The sequence below is a fragment of the Oncorhynchus masou genome, chromosome 33, assembly GCF_036934945.1.
Source record: "Oncorhynchus masou masou isolate Uvic2021 chromosome 33, UVic_Omas_1.1, whole genome shotgun sequence".
Lineage (NCBI taxonomy): Eukaryota > Metazoa > Chordata > Actinopteri > Salmoniformes > Salmonidae > Oncorhynchus > Oncorhynchus masou.
In genome coordinates this window covers 44048873-44071326 of record NC_088244.1, presented here as the reverse complement: position 1 = coordinate 44071326, position 22454 = coordinate 44048873, and the positions used below count along the sequence as shown (strand labels likewise).

General features: G+C 43.5%; 1 protein-coding gene across 2 annotated transcripts; it reads right to left on the bottom strand.

Moving 5' to 3' along the window:
- Window positions 1-1451: 1451 nt before the first annotated feature.
- Window positions 1452-18183, bottom strand: LOC135527397 (serine/threonine-protein kinase 38). Of its 2 annotated transcripts, none has more exons than XM_064955919.1 (13): window positions 18112-18183; window positions 14932-15068; window positions 9556-9607; window positions 9352-9474; window positions 9172-9255; window positions 7707-7830; window positions 7163-7317; window positions 6897-7008; window positions 6224-6285; window positions 5859-5976; window positions 5504-5723; window positions 5211-5305; window positions 1452-4943 (listed from the first exon to the last, which is right to left on the bottom strand). In XM_064955919.1, exons 2-13 carry the CDS (start codon window positions 15060-15062, stop codon window positions 4804-4806), a joined length of 1416 nt encoding a protein of 471 aa, XP_064811991.1. In that variant the 5' UTR covers window positions 15063-15068; window positions 18112-18183; the 3' UTR covers window positions 1452-4803. The 2 variants fall into 2 exon arrangements, with proteins under 2 accessions (XP_064811991.1, XP_064811992.1); XM_064955920.1 differs by having other exon boundaries at window positions 6906-7008.
- Window positions 18184-22454: the final 4271 nt, after the last annotated feature.

Genomic DNA, 22454 nt, shown 5'->3' with positions numbered 1-22454 from the left:
ATTACAGCTACAAGTCTCTTGGGGCATGTCTCTATAAGCTTGGCACATCTAGCAACTGGGATTTTTGCCCATTCTTCAAGGCAAAACTGCTCCAGCAAGTTGGATGGGTTCTGCTGCTGTACAGCAATCTTTAAGTCATACCACAGATTGAGGTCTTTGCTTTGACTAGGCCATTCCAAGACATTTAAATGTTTCCCCTTAAACCACTCAAGTGTTGCTTTAGCAGTATGCTTGGGGTCATTGTCTTGCTGGAAAATTAACCTCTGTCCCAGTCTCAAATCTCTAGAAGACTGAAACAGGTTTCCTTCAAGAATTTCCCTGTATTTAGCACCATCCATCATTCCTTCAATTCTGCCCAGTTTCCCAGTCCCTGCCGGTGAAAAACGTACCCACAGCACCACCATGCTTCACTGTGGGAATGGTGTTCTTGGGGTGATGAGGTGTTGGGTATGCACCAGAATTAGCATTTTTCCTTGGCCAACAAGCTCAATTTTAGTTTCATCTGACCAGAGTACCTTCTGCCATATGTTTGTGGAGTCTCCCACATGCCTTTTGGCGAACACCAAATCTGTTTGCTTATTTTTCTCTTTAAGCAATGGCTTTTTTCTGGCCACTCTTCTGTATAGCCCAGCTCTGTGGAGTGTACGGCTTAAAGTGGTCCTATTTTTTAATAATGGATTTAAATGGGGCTCTGTGGGATTTTCTAAATTTCAGATATTTTTTTATAACCCAACCCCGATCTGAACTTCTCCACAAATTTGTGGCGGACCTGTTTGGAGAGCTACTTGGTCCTCATGGTGCCCCTTGCTTAGTGGTGTTGCAGACTCTGGGGCCTTTCAGAACAGGTGTATGTATACTCAGATCATATGACAGTTAAATAAAGTCCACCTGTGTGCATACTAATTATGTGACTGAAGGTAATTGGTTGCACCAGATCTTATTTAGGGGCTTCCTAGCAAAGGGGGTGAATACATATGCATCCATTCCATCTTCCATCTTAAAAAAAGCAAAAAATGTAAACAAGTTTTTTTTCCCTTCACCAAGTTGGGACTATTTTGTGTACGTCGATGACATGAAATCCAAATAAAATCCATTTAAATGACAGGTTGTAATGCAACAAAATAGGAAAAACACCAAGGGGAATGTATACTTTTGCAAGGCCCTGTATGTAGTTCTCTTTTTAACATATATAATGTCTAGCACAACTAGCTAAGTAAAAGGATAAGTAGCATCACGTTTTTAAAGAGAAAACCTGTTTGAGGGTGAGGCTGATATCAAAACATCTTCCGCAGTAGGATGTGTTTTGAGCATCCCAACCCGTTACCATAGCCAACTGTGATAACTTTTGCCTCACAGTTCTTGCCTTATAATAACTTGTTTCTTCCCTGGAGGCAGAGCTGCCCTAGCTGACCTATTCTACACAGACAAGGAATGAAAAAGACAGACACTGGTTCAACATAGTCCTAGGTGTTTTATTTAATGCTGTTAAAGGTCTACCACCATAATAGGGAGGTGAGTATTTCTACCAGAAGTGAAACAAGCGGTCTGCCATTGACTGGCAAAATAAATGTGCCCTTTGAACTAACTGGAGAACCAATACCCACACAATTTAGCCACTTTCTGCCTTAACATACTGAAAGGATACATGGTGAAATGCACATCTCAACCATGTAGTTTCTAATCCTCTATGGTAGTAGGCTACTAGCTTCCAAATCTAACCAGAGATGCTGCCTAGTAGCACCTTTGGGGAACACTGAAAAATTCTCTGAAAACCATGTTAGTTTTCACAGGTGGAATGTGCCATCTATTACACAAAGACTACTTTACGCTGTTTAAATGGTTGCATGCATGACAACAGCCCTGTAAGAACTGCTTTGCACTATTGAGAGATGACGGAGCAATGACTGGGTGACTTTACATGATGGGGCTTGAGAAACTGGTGGGTCCTGCTAACTTTACTCCTAGCCCCGTTTGTGGTGTAGGGTTCGCTTTGGTCAAAAAAAAAAAAAAAAGACAACCTCACCCTTCTCCCGTTTGGATGAAAACATTGCTCTTGGCGAAGGGTTGTTAATGAGTCTTGAGGAGCAAGGGATGTTTGAATATTTAATTAAGACCTTTCTTCACCATTTACATTATTCCACCTCAGTTTGTCAGATAAAATAATTTCCAGAAGAAAATGTAACTCCTGCACGTGGCTAGCTTGCCCATTCAACCAGTGAAATGACATTCCCTCACCCAACAAAACAAAGATTTCAGAGCGGCCCATTATTTTGCTGTACAAACGGAAACACCACAGACATTAAGTGCAGTTATTCAATGTGAAATGGCAGAAAATATACAATAGAAACCCCACACCACAGTGGATTAAATACAACTTCCCCTACCTTTGATTGAATGTTCCCTATAAAAAGGTTTGTACATCCTGTTTCCCACACCTTGTGTGCCTGGGGGAAATAACAGCAGACACACACAGTTGGATGACATCTACAAAAGAGCACCCACCTTATCAGTGTTTGTTAATCGAGCACAACATATTTCAGCATCTTATTTTTACTGAGCACATCACCCATTCCTCTAAAGACATGCAAATCTCACACACCAAGCAGCATACATTTAAAATACAAATATTCCAAAACGTTATTCGCACTTTGCCAACTCATCCGCTCAATACTTGTTAAACCCGGAATTACAACAGGATCATTCGGGCACCAAGCATCAGTAAAAGGTGAGACCAGTCTCAAAATCAGTTCTGTCGCTCAGTCGTAAAAACTACAAAAAAAAGTCTGGATATTAAATCTCAGCAAGTAGTCTGAACTACCCAGAACACCGTACAGATATTTAACAAAATACCAGACATCTTCACCGTGTGACAAACCTACCACTCCTGTGGTTTAGGTACATTCCATTCAAATTACAGCATTTTGGAATTAACATGGCATTAAATTCATCTTCAACTACACCTTGGGATTACATTCGATTCAAATGACAGCATTTGGGATTGTGTTAAGAACAGTGAGTCGCATATAGCCCTATTTACAGAGTTAAGGTCGAGTTTCTCACTCACACCTCTTAGCCTCTTGAAAAGTAAGGACATACCAGGTGGCATATCCTTGACACAAAACGCCAGACAAATGTTTAAAGTACTTTTGCTAAGAAATAGCCAAGCAACAGGAAGAGACGGAACTATAGACAAGACAGGAAGTGGAAAGGGTGTGTTAATGACCCTAACCTAGGGTCACAGAGCCTGAGTGTCTCAATACTCTAAATGCTGCTCCTATTCTATTCTCTGTAACTTACATATCCGCTGAACAAATTTGCTCTGCCACCTCACCTACCAAGCCCTTACAGACCAGTGGTCAGGACAAAAAAAAGACAAGGAAAGATAAGAGTATCAATATCTTGGCCTTACTTATAGCTCCCCTACTCCAAAGGTCCATGCACCAAAAGTACCATAAATAAAGGTTGGTACATGCACCACATTTTAGCATTCAATCAGTACATTCAACATATTTTTGTATTTGATTTTGCTCTCTAGCTAAAGGACATATCCACGAGTATTGGTAAATCAATTGAGTTGAAGGAGAGCATGAAGGTGCTAATATTAACAGTGGATGATTGTCAAACTAAGAACCTAAACTAAGACCCTAAAAATGTGGGCTTCTGGAAGGGGTAGTTCCATTTCAAATGGAATAGTATTCAAGAGAGGCGATTATATTGCTATAAACACTTGCCAAAGTCCATGCAACAGCTCCACCATTGGCAGTAGGGAAGTGACAATTAAATGGAGACAAAGCAATTCCATTGAAACCCTCAAATTAGACTGAAGAGTTACAACAATTACTCTCAGCTCTCATTGTTTTTGGTTATGAGTTGCCTTGTTGCAACAGGCAACCGGTCCGAAACACCATCATCCAAGATACTTCAGTAGAGAGCTCCCTAAAAACACATGAAAAACATTGAGATATATTCCCTGAAAAGCATCATTAGTTTGTCAAATTACACTATTTCTAATGTTTTTAATGGCGGAACTCATTTCTAAAAAGATTAAATTCTATTGTGTGTGTGGAAAAAAGAAAGAAACTGAAGAGAGAAAAGCTAGCCCTTTGAAAGAAAAGTGAGGCATATTGGATCCTAGTGCCATGCTGGTGGTCGCCCAGCTAAACTTAAAGACTTCAATGCCTGTTTGTGGAGGAAGAAGTGAAGAAGGCTGGTATAGCCAGTCAAGTGTGTTCTTCTGATGTGAAAATGGGCTCTGGCCCCTAAGGTGACCGGTTATGCTGGTATCTTGGTTCAGTCCCTTGGGATACTGAAGGATAGAGAATCAGTCTTGGCCGAGTTGGACCGATGCTAGTGGAGATCTACGAGAAATGGTCCCCAAACTAAGGTCATAGCAACACCTCCAAGACTGCTCATTGGTGGATCCTACACTGGGAACTTTAATCCTGGGGTGGAATGGCATGTGAGTTTTCACATAGAAAACAATCACTGTCCATACCTTCCAGCACAACTCTATGGCTTTTTTAGATAGACAAACTCGAGTTGGAGTAGGTCACACTTCTCTACACAGTACACAGAGCCCTACAAGTCCCCTGCAAAGGAAGGAGAAAGGTCTCTTCAGCAGGATCAGACACATGGGATAGTCCCAATTATGACGGACCCCTTCAACAAGCTTGAATAGGGTCATTTAGTTTCTACCTCCAAAATGGAGTTTGGGAGAGGAGTGGATGTTGGGATCCATGAGGAATCCCATTTGAATGCCAGTCTGAGGGGCAGGTAGAGTGAGTGAGGAAACAAAGGAAGGATTCATCTCTTCCCCGTCTTCATGTAGGAGGGGATAGCCCCTCGGGCTGTGAGGCCTTCAAAGCGCTTGTAGGTGTAGTTGATGAAGACCCAGTCCTTGTTCTTGAGGTCTGCCTCAGAATGGTTGGACACCACAGGGGCAGCTGAGGTGGAAAAAGACAGGGATTATTTCACACAGGGCAATAGAGGTAAACAAAGGAGCCAAAATGTGAGAATCCTGTTTCAAGGTGGCATTAGTTGACCAGGGCCATGTTTAATTGGCACCAAATAGAAGAAAACAGGCTTAACCTGGGAGTGACTAACTGGTGTAATACGAAACGTCTTTGTTTTTCATTGTGTGCCCTAATGAACACTACCCTGTTGAATTATGACTACTGGACCACTAATGTTGGTGACAATGAGAAACGTACCTGTCGGCTGGAGGATATCAGAGTCTGGGAACTCGTCAAAGTTTGACGTGTCGTCGATGCTTTTGATCTCAATGGGAATGGCAGCGGGTCGCTCTCTGTAATAAAAATTAAACCCTGTTTTTACAATGTCACTGTTCCCATTTCTGAATGCACCATTAACTGATACAATCAGCTACATCCTCAAAAAAATGCTAGCCAGGAGATTTGGGATATTGACAAATAACCAGCAATTAAGGGAAAATATCATTTAAAAAAACGTCAGAAAAGTTAACTATTCTTTTCAGCCCTCGTACCTGATGTGGTCGTAGTCCACCCCCTCGAAGAAGGCGTTGCCCTTAATGTCCTCCACTCCAGTGGCTCCGATCCTGTGCTCCTCCTCACAGCAGAACCTGAGGATGAGGTCCTTAGCTTTCTCTGAAATGGGCACTTCAGGGGGAAAAGTCAGTGTTTCTTGCCAGTTCATCACCTTCCTGTAGGTCTCCTGGGGGGTCTCTGAGCAGAACGGGGGATAGCCTAGAAAACAACACTCATGGGATCAACAAGCCAGGCATGGACAAATACGTAGTAATGGTACCATTCTATGACATTGATGCAAGATGATTGAAAGCCAATTGAGGCCCCAAGCAGAAGTTCTTGACAGGATCTCACCTATCAGCATCTCATACATGATGACTCCAAGGCTCCACCAATCACAGAGCTTGTTGTATCCGTTCTGCATGAAGACTTCAGGGGCGATGTAGTCAGGGGTGCCCACAGTAGAGAAGGCCTGGGGGGGGGGCGCGAGAGAAAGATCATGCATTGTGACTACACCAATACAAATGTGGTCGTGTTTGAGATCGACTGCATTCCAGTCGGTGACTGCAGAGGGACAGATCTACAAATCACCCGGCACCCTAAATAACTACATTTTATATGTGGATTAGTCTGCCCAAAATGGATGCTCTCGAACACGGCCCACATCTACTTGTAGAATACACTGTATGTTGCCCTCCCATCTAGCTTCATTTTCTCACCAGCTGTCTACGGTTCCTCTTCCATGTCTCTGCTTTCCTCTTTGAGTTCATGTTATTGAATGCTGTACAGAAAAATAAACAGTTTTAGAAAATTACACGAGTATGTAATACTTGTTAAACCCCATAACCGCGCAGGTTAAGCATCTGAAACCCTTTCAGACTCTCCGTTATGAAACAAATAGCCATTTAAGATCTGTTGATTGATATTTTAGTCACACCAACGCAGAGAGATTCTACATTTAAAAAATAATCCCCATTAGGGAATTTGAAGATTGGTACATGCAACAACTCAAAACATGAAGCAAACCTAAAAACAAACCATTTTAAGTTATTCATTTTATTTTTGGACAAGCACATTTCAAATCATTACCTAGTTAGTAGAGAAACATTAAAGGCACAATATCTGGGACACTTCCAACTGTTCAATGGTATTTCTAATTAATAGTGTATAAGCTTATGAGCTTTGTACATCAGTTTTACCTCCACCATAACCCAAATATGACTCCATTGTTTATCTTTTGGTTGTCATTTGGGTCTTTGTAAACCATGTGTAGCTCCAAAATATGCTTCCAAATCTCAAGGACTACAAGGTCTGAGAAACTCCAAATTGTGGCTTTAACATCAATACAGGGTGTTAGTATGTAAAGTAATGGATTGATTGGGGATGCCTGACTTTGCTTACTGAAGTCACTGGGGAGGCTATGATTCAGGTTCTTGTAGAACTCGGTACGATGCGCCCTCTTCAGACCTGTGCAAAGACCAAAGTCAGACAGCTTCACATGGCCCTGAAACAATCAAGCAAAAACACATTCAGTACAGGCTTATATTCATTAGTGCTGTGTATTGGAAAAGTTTAGCTCGTTTTATTGTAAATTCAAACAGAATAACATATCCAAACCACCAGTCTGAGGCGTCTCTTGAGTACGTGCTCAAACTCACCCTGGAGTCCAGTAGCAGGTTGTCAGGTTTGATGTCTCTGTGAATGAAGCCCAACTGGTGGATGGAGTCGATGGCTAGCACCGTCTCAGCGATGTAGAACTGACTGGCCTCCTCTGTCAGAGTATCCTTCTTCATTAGCAGGGTCATCATGTCACCTGTAGGGGGCAGTGACGGGTTACAACATGTACAGTCCCACTGGACTTTGAGGCATATTCAGCGGGACAGAAGTTGTTCGTTCGGTGGCTTTGCAGAGAGAACATTAAGAATAAACAATCATTATGCAGCACATTTCTATGTTTTTCTGCAACGTTCTGATGGCTGTATCAAGCATCTCAGAGTAGAAGTACTGATCTAGGATCAATTTAGCCTTTTAGAATGATGAACAAGATACTATTTACAGGAGGGACCCAATCCTAGATCAGCACTTACTCTCTTTCTACATACACTTGCAAGAGTAGCTGATCTAGCTTCCAACTGGACAATGACTGTCCCTGTAGTGTAGGAGACTGTTTGGGGTTCAGCTTAGGGTGAGGGGGGGTAATACCGCCAGGCAGGAACTCCATGATGAGGTAGAGGTTCATCTTGTCCTGGAAGCTGTAGAACATCTTAACCACCCACAGACTGTCAGCCTCTACCAAGATGTCCCTCTCAGCACGGATGTGGCCCACCTAGAAATACACACATATGGCATGATACATAAACTCAGCAAAAAAATAAACGGAATTTCTTTTCTCATTTTGTCTGGCATAGTTGAAGTGTACCTATGATGAAAATTACAGGCCTCTCTCATCTTTTTAAGTTGGAGAACTTGCACAATTGGTGGCTGACAATACTTTTTTGCCCCACAATACATACATTCAGCAAAAAAAGAAACATCCCCTTTTCAGGACCGCGTCATTCAAAGATGAATCGTAAAAATCAAAATAACTTCACAGATCTTCATTGTAAAGGGTTTAAACACCGTTTCCCTTGCTTGTTCAATGAACCATAAACAATTAATGAACATGCACCTGTAGAACGGTCGTTAAGACACTAACAGCTTACAGACGGTAGGCAATTAAGGTCACAGTTATGAAAACTTAAGACACTAAAGAGGCCTTTCTACTGACTAAAAACACCAAAAGAAATATGCCCAGGATCCTTGCTCATCTGCTTGAATTGCAATGTCCGTAATGTGAGACGCCTAAGACAGAGCTACAGGGAGACAGGACAGACAGCTGATCGTCCTCGCAGTGGCAGACCACGTCTAACAACACCTGCACAGGATCGGTACATCCGAACATCACACCTGCGGGACAGATACAAGATGACCAGACATCACCGGCAACAACGTCGCCTATGGGCACAAACCCACCGTTGCTGGACCAGACAGGACTGGCAAAAAAGGTGCTCTTAACTGACGAGTCATGGTTTTGTATCACCAGGAGTGATGGTCAGATTCACGTTTATTGTCGAAGGAATGAGAACCCAGATGGATCTCAATCCCATTGAGCACGTCTGGGACCTGTTGGATCAGAGGGTGAGGGCTAGGGCCATTCCCCCCAGAAATGTCCGGGAACTTGCAGGTGCCTTGGCGGAAGAGTGGGGTAACATCTCACAGCAAGAACTGGCAAATCTGGTGCAGTCCATGAGGAGGAGATGCACTGCAGTACTTAATGCAGCAGGTGGCCACACCAGATACTGACTGTTACTTTTGATTTTGACCCCCCTTTGTTCAGGGACACATTAGTCCATTTCTGTTAGTCACGTCTGTGGAACTTGTTCCGTTTGTGTCTCAGTTGTAGAATCTGGTTGTGTTCATAGAAATATTAACACATGTTAAGTTTGCTGAAAATAAACGCAGTTGACAGCGAGAGGACGTTTATTTTTTTGCTGAGTTTACATTTATAGATTGCATGGCAGGTACTACTTTTGTATCCAAGACACTGCTTTGGATTTGTGAGAATGAACATGACTGGCCATTATGTATTGGTCATCAACATACCCTCCTACCCTTTCCTCCTCCTCACCTGCTCCTTCTCCAGCATGTCGGCCTTGCGGAGGATCTTCATAGCGTACACGTGACCTGTGTCCTTCTTCTGCACCAGACGTACCTTGGGACCAAAATGGGTCAATAATTTATTGAATAATAAGCTGAAAGTCTGCAAGGCTATGTAAGAGAGGTGTTTAAGAAAAGGGGTGATGCCTACCTCTCCAAAAGCTCCTCGGCCAATCACCTTGAGGGACTCGAAGTCCTCCAGCCCCAGGCGGGTTCGTTTGAGACGCAGGAATTCAGTCTCTTTCCTGGCGTGCTGGGAGCGCCGGATACGCTTCTGCACAGGTAGAGGAGGCAATGGTTAGTGCGCACAACTGCACGTGTCAAAAAGGTTGTGTGTGTCAGTCTTCAACGTCACCTCTTCATCAGCCAAGCCCTCTTGATCCATCACCTTTTCCAACTTCTGCTGCCTGCAACAGAAATTAAAAAAGAAAAAAATCAATTATGACTGTCCCCGATAAAAAAAAGATTTGTCGACCAAAATGAATCTCTAATTTCGACCAATTGATTGTTCAACATTTTAAAAATATGTAATATTTCCAAATATAGACACACATGTTTTAATCAAATTAACTATATGCATTGAGCTTGTCTGATGCTTTAAGCGCACCGTTGGGATGAAATAAGACGCAAATGACTCGAGAAGAGCCAGAGCAGAAGAAATACAGAAAAACCTGATCACGTTCCTCCAGCTTGTTTTCACAGGTTCTGACATTACTCTCCTGAAGTTGCTGTTAATAGGCTACATGAGGAGTCAAACTTTCTCATGTGGAATGACCAGTTACCCTACCATTTCTACCAATCTGCATGCCCTGTTATAGTTTTCATATTAACATTTTTGTGAAACAGATTCATTTTGTTTATCATAACATCCTTGAATCTCAAAATCATTCTCATGTGGTTAATCGAAATCGAAATTAAAAACCAAAAAAAAAAAAATGAATAAAAAGGTCACTTCTATTGCCAACTATGTAAAAATTGCCTACATAAAGCCATTAAATAACATTGCAGCCTGCAGGTAGAAAATATTGCTCCGTTCATCTTTCCCTCGACCCTGACTAGTCTTCCAGTCCCTGCCGTTGAAAAACATCCTCACAGCATGATACCACCACCATGCTTCACGGTAGGGATGGTGCCAGGTTTCCACCACTTGACACTCTGGCTAAAGAGTTCAATCTTGGTTTCATCAGACCAGAGACATTTACGTGCCTTTTGCCAAACTTCAAGCGAGCTGTTAGATCCTGCCTGTTTGGCCCTGTCCGGGGGTATCATTGGATGGGGCCACAGTATCTCCCGACCCCTCCTGTCTCAGCCTCTAGTATTCATGCTGCAATAGTCTGTGTCTGGGGGCTAGGGTTAGTCTGTTTTTCTGGAGTATCTCTCCTCTGGTGTCCTGTGTGAATTTAAGTATGCACTCTCTAATTCTCTCTTTTGGAGGACCTGTGCCCTAGGACCATGCCACAGGACTACCTAGCCTGATGACTCCTTGCTGTCCACAGTCCACCTGGTCGTGCTGCTGCTTCAGTTTCAAATGTTCTGCCTGCGACTATGGAACCCTGACCTGTTCACAGGACAGGCTCTACCTGCCCCCAGACCTGCTGTTTTCAACTCACTAGAGACAGCAGTAGCGGTAGAGATACTCAATGATCGGCTATGAAAAGCCAACTGACATTTACTCCTGAGGTGCCTGTTGCACCCACTACAACCACTGTGATTATTATTATTATTTGACCCTGCTGGTCATCTATGAATATTTGAACATCTTGGCCATGTTCTGTTATAATCTCCGCCCGGCACAGCCAGAAGAGGACTGGCCACCCCTCATAGCCTAGTTCCTCTCTAGTTTCTTCCTATGTTCTGGCCTTTCTAGGGAGTTTTTCCTAGCCACCGTGCTTCTACACATTCATTGCTTGTTGTTTGGGGTTTTAGGCTGGGTTTCTGTACAGCACTGACATCAGCTGATAAAAAAGTTCAATTGTAGAATTTCTTTCCTTCTTAACGTGTTAAAGCCAATCAGTTGTGTTTTGTGACGAGGTAGGGTTGGTTAAAGACCAAGTGCATATTTTTATGGGCTCCCGCGTGGCGCAGCGGTCTAAGGCACTGCATCTCAGTGCTAGAGGTGGCACTACAGACGCTGGTTCGATTCCAGGCTGTACCAAAACCGGCCGTGATTGGGCGTCCCATAGGACTCCCAGCATCGTCCGGGTTAGGGTTTGGCTTGGTTAGGCTGTCATCGTAAATAAGAATTTGTTCTTAACTGACTTTAGTTAAAGGTAAAATAAAAAATATTATGGCAAGAACAGCTCAAATAAGCAAAGAGAGATGACAGTCCGTTACTTTAAGACATGAAGGTCAGTCAATCCAGAAAACTTCAATAACTTTCAGTGTTTCTTCAAATCCAGTCGCAAAAAGCGCTATGATGAAACTGGCGCTCATGAGGACCGCCACAGGAAAGGAAGACCCAGAGTTACGTCTGCTGCAGGATAAGTTCGTTAGTTACCAGCCTCAGATATTGCAGCCCAAATAAATGCTTCAAAGTTCAAGTAACAGACATCTCAACAACTGTTCAGAGGAGACTGTGTGAATCAGGCCTTCATGGTCAAATTACTGCAAAGAAACCACTACTAAAGGACACCAATAAGAAGAGACTTGCTTGGGCCAAGAAACACGAGCAATGGACATTGGACCGGGGGAAATCTGTCCATTGGTCTGAGGAATCCAATTTTGAGATATTTGATTCCAACACCCGTGTCTTTGTGACATGCAGAGTTGGTGAACATGTGATCTCGGAATGTGTGGCTCCCACCGTGAAGCATGGGGAAAGCGTGATGGTGCATTGCTGGTGACACTGTCTGATTTAGAATTCCAGGCACACTTAACCAGCATGACTATCACAACATTCTGCAACGATACACCATCCCATCTGGTTTGCTCTAAGAGGGACAATCATTTGATTTTCAACAGGACAATGACCAAACACACCTCAAGGCTGTGTAAGGGCTCTTTGACCAAGGAGAGTGATGAGTGCTGCATCAGATGACCTGGCCCCCACAAATCACCCAATCTCAACTCAATTGAGATGGTTTGGGATGAGTTGGACTGCAGAGTGAAGGAAAAGCAGACAACAAGTGCTAAGCATATGCAGGAATTCCTTCAAGACTATTGGAAAATCATTCCAACTGAAGCTGGTTGAGAGAATGCCAAGAGTGTGCAAAGTTGTCATCAAGGCGAAGGGTGGCTACTTTGAAGAATCTCATATATAAAATATATTTTGATTTGTTAAACACTTTTTTGGTTACTACATGATTTCATAGTTTATGTCTTCACTATTATTCAACAATGTAGAAAATAGGAAAAATAAAGAAAAACCCTGGAATGAGTATGTGTGTCCAAACTTGACTGGTACTGTATTTAATACATTTGCAAACATTTCTAAAAACCTGTTTTTACAGTGTGTGGATTGAGTTTGTTAAATATATTTTTTGAATCCATTTTAGAATAAGGCCATAACGTGTGGATGAAAGGTGGATAAAAGGTGTCCACATCACCAACGAACTATCACGGTCCAAACACACCAAGACAGTTGTGAAGAGTGCACGACAACACCTTTTCCTCCCTCAGGAGACTGAAAAGATTTAGCATGGGTCCTCAGATACTCAAAAGGGTCCACAGCTGCACCATCGAGAGCATCCTGACCGGTTGCATAACCGCCTGGTATGTCAACTACTCTGCATCTGACCGTAAGACGCTACAGAATGTAGTGCGAACGGCCCAGTACATCACTGGGGCCAAGCTTCCTGCAATCCAGGACCTATATACTTGGCGGTGTCAGAGGAAAGCACAAAAAAACTGTCACACACTCCAGTCACCCAAGTCATTGACTTCTCTCTGCTACCGCACTGCAAGCGGTACCGGAGTGCCAAATCTATGCTCAAAAGGCTCCTTAACTCTTGAATCTCCCCATCCCGGATCCGGGATCGTGACTAAAGCCTCAGGCTCATTAGCATAACGCAACGTTAACGATTTCTGAAAATCGCAAATAAAATGAAAATAATGCGCCTGCTCTCAAGCTTAGCCTTTTCTTAACAACACTGTCATCTCAGATTTTCAAAATATGCTTTTGAACCATAGCAATTGACTAATTTGTGTAAGAGTATGCTAAGCTAGCTTAGCATTTTGAGTAGCATTTAGCACGCAACATTTTCACAAAAACCAGATAACCAAATAAATAAAATAATTTACCTTTGAAGAGCTTCGGATGTTTTCAATGAGGAGACTCTCAGTTACATACCAAATGCGCAGTTTTTCCTGAAAGCGTCTGTGTGTAGGAGAAATCGCTCCGTTTTGTACATCACATTTGGCTACCGAAACGAACCGAAAATTCAGTCACCTACAACGTCAAACTTTTTCCGAATTAGCTCATAATATCGACCGAAACATGGCAAACGTTGTTTGGAATCAATCCTCAAGGTGTTTTTTCACATATCTCTTCATTGATATATCGTTCGTGGAAGCTTGCATTCTTCTCTAAATTCCATGGAAAAATACTTGCAGCTGACTTTTGCGCACCAATTTCGGCGCAGGACACCGGGCGGACACCTGGTAAATGTGGTCTCTTATGGTCAATCTTCCAATGATATGCCTACAAATACGTCACAATGCTGCAGACACCTTGGGGAAACGACAGAAAGGGCAGACTTACTCCTCTCGCATTCACAGCCATATAAGGAGACAATGGAAAACAGAGCCTCAAAAATCCTGCTCATTTCCTGGATGCCGTCTCATCTTGGTTTTGCCTGAAGCTCACGTTCTAGGGCACGCACAGAAAATATATTTGCAGTTCTGGACACGTCAGAGTGTTTTCTTTCGAAAGCTATCAATTATATGCATAGTCGAGCATTTTTTTGTGACAAAATATCTTGTTTAAAACGGGAACGTTTTTCATCCAAAAATGAAATTGCTGCCCTAGAGTTTCAACAGGTTAACAGCTTCTACCCCCAAGCCACAAGACTGCTGACAACTAATCAAATGGCCACCCGAACAACTTACATAAACACCCCATTTGTTTTACCACTGCTGCTACTGACTGTTTTTATCTATGCAGTCACTTTACCCCAACCTACATGTACAAATGACCTAGACTAACCTGTACCCCTGCACATTTACTCGGTAACGGTACCCCCTGTAGAAAGCCTCGTTATTGTTATTTTATTGTTACTTTTTGATTTCTCTTTACTTTAGTTCATGTGGTAAATATTTTCTTAACTCTTTCTTGAACTGCATTGTTGGTTAAGGGCTTGTAAGTAAGAATTTAACGGTAAGGTTGTATTCAGCGCATGTGACAAATAAAGTTTGATTTGAAACAGTGAGGGACAGTCTTTACTCCAATAAGAATGCTTGTTTTTGTTTTCAGTATCGCTACGCTTTATTACATTGTGGAATAATGAATGAATTTGGACTATTGTGTGCATGTCTATTACATGAAATCCAAATAAAAATATATTTAAATTACAGGTTGTAATGCAACAAAATAGGAAACAACACCAATGGGGATCAATACTTTACATGGCAATGTTAGGTACAAATACCAAAGTTTGCAACACCCACCTTGAATGACATAACGCATAAGAATGTAGCAATAGAGAACAGAGGAGTTGTAAACAATATGTCAGTGGAAGGCACTGCCCGTTGGCTGAGCCCAGAAGGATGCGTGCGTGTATAGTAGGAGGCCTACCTCATCTCTCTCTCCTCATGTTGAGCGATGAGGTTGCTGTAGAAATTCTCCAGGGTCACCTTGGCCATGGTCACACGTTCCTTGGTGTGATTACTCATCGAGGAGCAGGAACTCTGGCCCGTCATTGCCATGGTTACCTGAGAGATGCATTGAAAGGGGGAGGGTGCAATTAAGCAACCTGTATATAGGCCTACACTATCATAATTAACTTCAAGTCCAAACCAAATGCAGATGTAGTCAACTTTTCACCCATCTTGTAATTGTGCTGTTTTCACAGAGGCCTATACCCTTTGGAAACACTTTCACAGACTCTTCTTTTATTTGCTTTTAACTTTCCCCACAACCTTTTCAAAGTGCTGAACCGCTCTCTTTCTAAGATAAGGGGCCAAGAGAAGAGGGGTTAAAGACAATTGTCCTCTTTCAGTCGCAGTACAGTAACTCAATGTCCAGTCAGCCTCAGCACATTTTGCATGGCTGAGCAAAAGGGACCCTTGAGGTGGCAGGAGGAGGAAGGCAAGTGGAAAGAGTCTGTCGTTTGGCTAAGAGCTCCAAGCACCGACAAGGCCCTTGATTTTTGCATTGCCGATGCTAGGTCAGGGTAATTCAATTATCCGCCGGACATTCAGATGGACAATGAATAAGGAGGTTGTTAAAAAGAAAGGCTGGTGCCCAATGAGTCATGGAAGCCGCCATGTTTGCAGTGCTATGATAGAGGCTGGTCAATAATACTGTGACAGAGCAGTTAAATGGTGTGGAAATCAATTCTGTGCACCCAATGCTGATGGGAGCAATACTCTGAACCAGAGAGGGGTAAGTGTGTGCATCATCATAAACTGTGCAGACAAATACATCACCTCTAATGTACAAGACATGCAAACACTTCAAGCACGCCTCCACTATTTATTTGTATACCTTTATTTATTTAACTAGGCAAGTCAGTTAAGAACAAATTCTAATTTACAAAAAACGGCCTACCCCAGCCAAACCCTGACGATGCTGGGATAATTGCACGCTGCCCAATTGGACGCCGATTCATGGCCTGTTGTGACACAGCCAGGAATCGAACCAGGGTCGGTAGTGAGCACTGAGAAGCAGTGCCTTAGACCGCTGCACCACTTGGGAGTCCAAAAAACTACTTCACATACTTTTTTTTTTGCATAAGTAAAAGAGGTTTTCTGAAGTTTCTAGATACACTACATGGCCAAAAGTACATGGATACCTGCTTGTCGAACATCTCATTCCAAAATAATGGGCATTAATATGGAGCTGGTCGCCCCTTTGCTGCTATAACAGCCTCCACTCTTCTTGGAAGGCCTTCCACGACATGTTGGAACATTGCCGCGGGGACTTGCTTCCATTCAGTCACAAGAGTATTCGTGAGGTCGGGCACTGATGTTGAGCGATTAGGCCTGGCTCACAGTCTGCGTTCCAATTAATCCCAAAGGTGTTCCATGAGGTTGAGGCTCTGTGCAGGCCAGTCAAGTTCTTCCACACCAATCTCGACAAACCATTTTAGTATGGACCTTGCTTTGTGTACGGGGGAATTGTCATTCTGAGACAGGAAAGGGTTTTCCCAAAACTGTTGCCACAAAGCTGGAAGCACAGAATCATCTAGAGTGTCATGGTATGCTGTCGCGTTACAATTTCCCTTCACTGGAACTAAGGGGCCTAGCCCGAACCACGGAAAACAGCCAAAGAGCATTATTCCTACGCTACCAAACTGCAGGTAGCAATCTCCTGGCATCCGCCAAATTCAGATATCTGTCAGGCTGTCAAATGGCGAAGCATGAGTCATCACTCCAGAGAACGTGTTTCCACTGCTCCAGAGTCCTATGGCGGCGAGCTTTACACCACTCCAGCCGACGCTTGGCATTGCGCATGGTAACTTTATATTACGTTCCAGGCATTTTTTTCTAGTCCCACAAAAAAACACCTATTCAAAGTCCCCACTGTCACTCAAACAATATATCTTTGGTTAATTTATTCATACTATTTCATCCTTCCACAAGATGTAGTCGCTTTGCACACACGCTTGTTAGCTAGCTCAAAAGACATTCCAAGTTCCTTCATAGAAGTCGCTCCTTCTAGGTACAATTCTGTGGACATTATTCAGATAATCATGTCATAACAAGATGTCCAGCACGTCAAGCCTCCTTATCCCTCTCTCTGACATCTTTCCACCCGCAAAAATCCAGTCGCATCTTGCGCCATAGGGTATACTTTGTCCATCAGGCATATAAACAACTAGCTTGCCTGCTCTATTCGCACCGGTCGCTTTAGTACTTTAATGAGCTAAAACTGTTAATTTCACAGGTTAAACAAATAACGATATACACGGGTACTTTCGATGGATCGAACCGGTTAAGAACTTTATTTTGCTGGTCGGAACGAAACGATCAGAAAATAATTTCGGTTCCAACCCCTTCACGTTAACCTTAGATTGCTAAATCAAAGATGACTATAAAGTAAAATGCCAAGTAGCTAACGTTAGCCAACCGAATTTAAACGTGTTTACACAAGCGTGTCAAACTAGTTAGCTAACTTATCAAGAGTCCATCCAGTCCACCATCACATCAAATAATATCTTTGCACACGTTTGTATCGGACTAGCTAACGTTAGTAACACAGGCTACACAGCTTGTGGTAAAGTCAAGAGAGCTTGTTCGCTAGCTTAACTAACCTTTGCTAGCCTAGTTGTTTACTGTCAGGTAAGATAATGGGACTAGCGTTAGCTGTGTAGCCTGTGTTACTTGTGGTAAAGTCAAGAGAGCTTGTTCGTTAGCTTAACTAACCTTAGCTTGTCTAGTTGTTTACTGGCGGGTAAAATTACGTTAATTCGGAAAACACAACTAGCTCTCTTCAGTACCTTAGCTAGCTGATGTTAATGCTGATGTTAACTTTCAAATATACTAAATTGTGGACCAAATAAACGGTTAAAAAAATCTAGCCACATAGCTTCAACAAAGTAGCTAGCTAACCAACTTGGTTTAGCCGAGTTAGCTTAGCTAGCTCATGCTGTGCTAAACGTGTAACGTTAGCTAACCAACGATGCTTGGCTGGCACGATCCCATGAGACAACTAAACGATAGTAGGGAACATGTTAACCATAACATTTTATTTCACGAAACTAGGTAGGTACGTGTAATAGTCTTAAATAAATAAGCATTTCGTTATAACTACCTCCGCAGGAACGACCTCTCTCCCTGCTCCGCTGTGTGTGGCTCTTCTTTGATGGGTTTAACGGCGGTTGGCATCCAACGTTAACGGTGCATTACCGCCACCAGCTGGACGGGGTATTGAATAAGAAACAAAAAAAACATTGCGGGAACTGTGGGAAAACTTCATCCTTCAAAATAAAACACGTCAACAAAGAAAACCCATCGCGCTTCTGCAATCAATGTCCACTTAATTAAGCAATAAGGCGCGAGGGAGTGTGGCATATGGATAATAAACCAGGGCTAAGGGCTGTTCTTATGCACAATGCATCCTGTGACGTTCTGCATTAGCATCGAACAGCCCCCATGATATGCAACTTTTCAGGGAAGTTACGAACAAATATACACAGGCAGTTAGGAAAGCTTAGGGTAGCTTTTTCAAACAGAAATTTGCATCCTGTAGTACTAACTCAAAAAAGTTCTGCGACACTGTAAAGTCCATGGAGAATAAGAGCACTTCCTCCCAGCTGCCCACTGCTCGGAAACACTGTCACCTCTGATAAATCCACTATAATTGAGAATTTCAATAAGCATTTCTCTACTACGGCAGGCCATGCTTTCCACCTGCCTACCCCGGTCAACTGCCGGCACCCTCCACAGCAACACGCCAAATCCCCCACCATTTCTCCTTTACTCAAATCCAGATAGCTGATGTTCTGAAAGAGCTGCAAAATCTGGACCCTACAAATCAGCCGGGCTAGACAATCTGGACCCTCTCTTTCTAAAATTATCTGCCGAAATTGTTGCAACCCCTATTACTAGCCTGTTCATCCTCTCTTTCTTATCGTCTGAGATTCCCAAAGATTGGAAAGATTGCATTACTGTGCAGCTGTCTTCATCGACCTGGCCAAGGCTTTCGACTCTGTCAATCACCACATTCTTATTATCAGACTCGACTGCCTTGGTTTCTCAAATGGTTGCCTCGCCTGGTTTACCAACTACTTCTCTGATAGAGTTCAGTGTGTCAAATCGGAGGGCCTGTTGTCCGGACCTCTGGCAGTCTCTGGGGGTGCCATAGGGTTCAATTCCAGTGTTTTAATTCCTATATTGTAATTATTCCACCACTATGGCCTATTTACTGCCTAAACTCCCTTATCTTACCTCATTTGCACTCACTGTATATAGACTTTTTGTTTTATTTTGTTCTACTGTATTATTGACTATGTTTTGTTGATTCCATGTGTAACTCTGTGTTGTTGTATGTGTCAAATTGCTATGCTTTATCTAAGCCAGGTTGCAGTTGCAAATGAGAACTTGCTCTCAAGTAGCCTACCTGGCTAAATAAAGGTGAAATAAAATTAAATTAAAATTGCGGCGTGACTGGACACAGCCCTTAGCCGTGGTATATTGGCCATATACCATAAACCCCCAGAGGTGCCTTATTGCTATTATAAACTGGTTATCAACGTAATTAGAGCAGTAAAAATACATGTTTTGTCATACCCGTGGTATACGGTCTGATATATCACGGCTGTCAGCCAATCAGCATTTAGGGCTCCAACCACCCAGTTTATAATACAAAATACATCCCTACACAGGCTCAGGGGCCTGTGATTGCGGTACATCCCCTTACACTGTGTATAAGACAGTAGTTTAGGAATTGTTAGTTAGATTACTTGTTGGTTATTACTGCATTGTCCCACACCTGGTGTCCCAGGTCTAAATCAATCCCTGATTAGAGGGGAACAATGAAAACATGCAGTGGAACTGGCTTTGATGTCCAGAGTTGAGTTTGAGGCTCCTAGGGTTTTCAGCGGTTAGCAGACGGTTGGCTGTATGTGAACTTCAATTCTCAAATCAAATCAAATCAAATTGTATTTGTCACATACACATGGTTAGCAGATGTTAATGCGAGTGTAGCGAAATGCTTGTGCTTCTAGTTCCGACAATGCGGTAATAACCAACAAGTAATCTAACTAACAATTCCTAAACTACTGTCTTATACACAGTGTAAGGGGATAAAGAATATGTACATAAGGATATATGAATGAGTGATGGTACAGAGCAGCATAGACAAGATACAGTAGATGGTATCGAGTACAGCACGGCATAGTTAAAGTGGCTAGTGATACATGTATTACATAAGGATGCAGTCGATGATATAGAGTACAGTATATACGTATGCATATGAGATGAATAATGTAGGGTAAGTAACATTATATAAGGTAGCATTGTTTAAAGTGGCTAGTGATATATTTACATCATTTCCATCAATTCACATTATTAAAGTGGCTGGAGTTGAGTCAGTGTCAGTGTGTTGGCAGCAGCCACTCAATGTTAGTGGTGGCTGTTTAACAGTCTGATGGCCTTGAGATAGAAGCTGTTTTTCAGTCTCTCGGTCCCAGCTTTGATGCACCTGTACTGACCTCGCCTTCTGGATGATAGCGGGGTGAACAGGCAGTGGCTCGGGTGGTTGATGTCCTTGATGATCCTTATGGCCTTCCTGTAACATCGGGTGGTGTAGGTGTCCTGGAGGGCAGGTAGTTTGCCCCCGGTGATGCGTTGTGCAGACCTCACTACCCTCTGGAGAGCCTTACGGTTGAGGGCGGAGCAGTTGCCGTACCAGGCGGTGATACAGCCCGCCAGGATGCTCTCGATTGTGCATCTGTAGAAGTTTGTGAGTGCTTTTGGTGACAAGCCGAATTTCTTCAGCCTCCTGAGGTTGAAGAGGCGCTGCTGCGCCTTCTTCACGATGCTGTCTGTGTGAGTGGACCAATTCAGTTTGTCTGTGATGTGTATGCCGAGGAACTTAAAACTTGCTACTCTCTCCACTACTGTTCCATCGATGTGGATAAGGGGGTGTTCCCTCTGCTGTTTCCTGAAGTCCACAATCATCTCCTTAGTTTTGTTGACGTTGAGTGTGAGGTTATTTTCCTGACACCATACTCCGAGGGCCCTCACCTCCTCCCTGTAGGCCGTCTCGTCGTTGTTGGTAATCAAGCCTACCACTGTTGTGTCGTCCGCAAACTTGATGATTGAGTTGGAGGCGTGCGTGGCCACGCAGTCGTGGGTGAACAGGGAATACAGGAGAGGGCTCAGAACGCACCCTTGTGGGGCCCCAATGTTGAGGATCAGCGGGGAGGAGATGTTGTTACCTACCCTCACCACCTGGGGGCGGCCCGTCAGGAAGTCCAGTACCCAGTTGCACAGGGCGGGGTCGAGACCCAGGGTCTCGAGCTTGATGACGAGCTTGGAGGGTGCTATGGTGTTGAATGCCGAGCTGTAGTCGTTGAACAGCATTCTCACATAGGTATTCCTCTTGTCCAGATGGGTTAGGGCAGTGTGGTTGAGATTGCATCGTCTGTGGACCTATTTGAGCGGTAAGCAAATTGGAGTGGGTCTAGGGTGTCAGGTAGGGTGGAGGTGATATGGTCCTTGACTAGTCTCTCAATGCACTTCATGATGACGGAAGTGAGTGCTACAGGGCGGTAGTCGTTTAGCTCAGTTACCTTAGCTTTCTTGGGAACAGGAACGATGGTGGCCCTCTTGAAGCATGTGGGAACAGCAGACTGGTATAGGGATTGATTGAATATGTCCGTAAACACACCAGCCAGCTGGTCTGCGCATGCTCTGAGGGCGCGGCTGGGGATGCCGTCTGGGCCTGCAGCCTTGCGAGGGTTAACACGTTTAAATGTTTTACTCACCTCGGCTGCAGTGAAGGAGAGACCGCATTTTTCCGTTGCAGGCAGTGTCAGTGGCACTGTATTGTCCTCAAAGCGGGCAAAAAGTTATTTAGTCTGCCTGGGAGCAAGACATCCTGGTCCGTGACTGGGCTGGATTTCTTCCTGTAGTCCGTGATTGACTGTAGACCCTGCCACATGCCTCTTGTGTCTGAGCCGTTGAATTGGTATTCTACTTTGTCTCTGTACTGACGCTTAGCTTATTTGATAGCCTTACGGAGGGAATAGCTGCATTGTTTGTATTCGGTCATGTTACCAGACACCTTGCCCTGATTGAAAGCAGTGGTTCGCGCTTTCAGTTTCACGCGAATGCTGCCATCAATCCAAGGTTTCTGGTTAGGGAATGTTTTAATCGTTGCTATGGGAACGACATCTTCAACGCACGTTCTAATGAACTCGCACACCGAATCAGCGTATTCGTCAATGTTGTTATTTGACGCAATACGAAACATGTCCCAGTCCACGTGATGGAAGCAGTCTTGGAGTGTGGAGTCAGCTTGGTCGGACCAGCGTTGGACAGAACTCAGCGTGGGAGCTTCTTTTTTTAGCTTTTGTCTGTAGGCAGGTATCAGCAAAATGGAGCCGTGGTTAGCTTTTCCGAAAGGGGGGCGGGGCAGGGCCTTATATG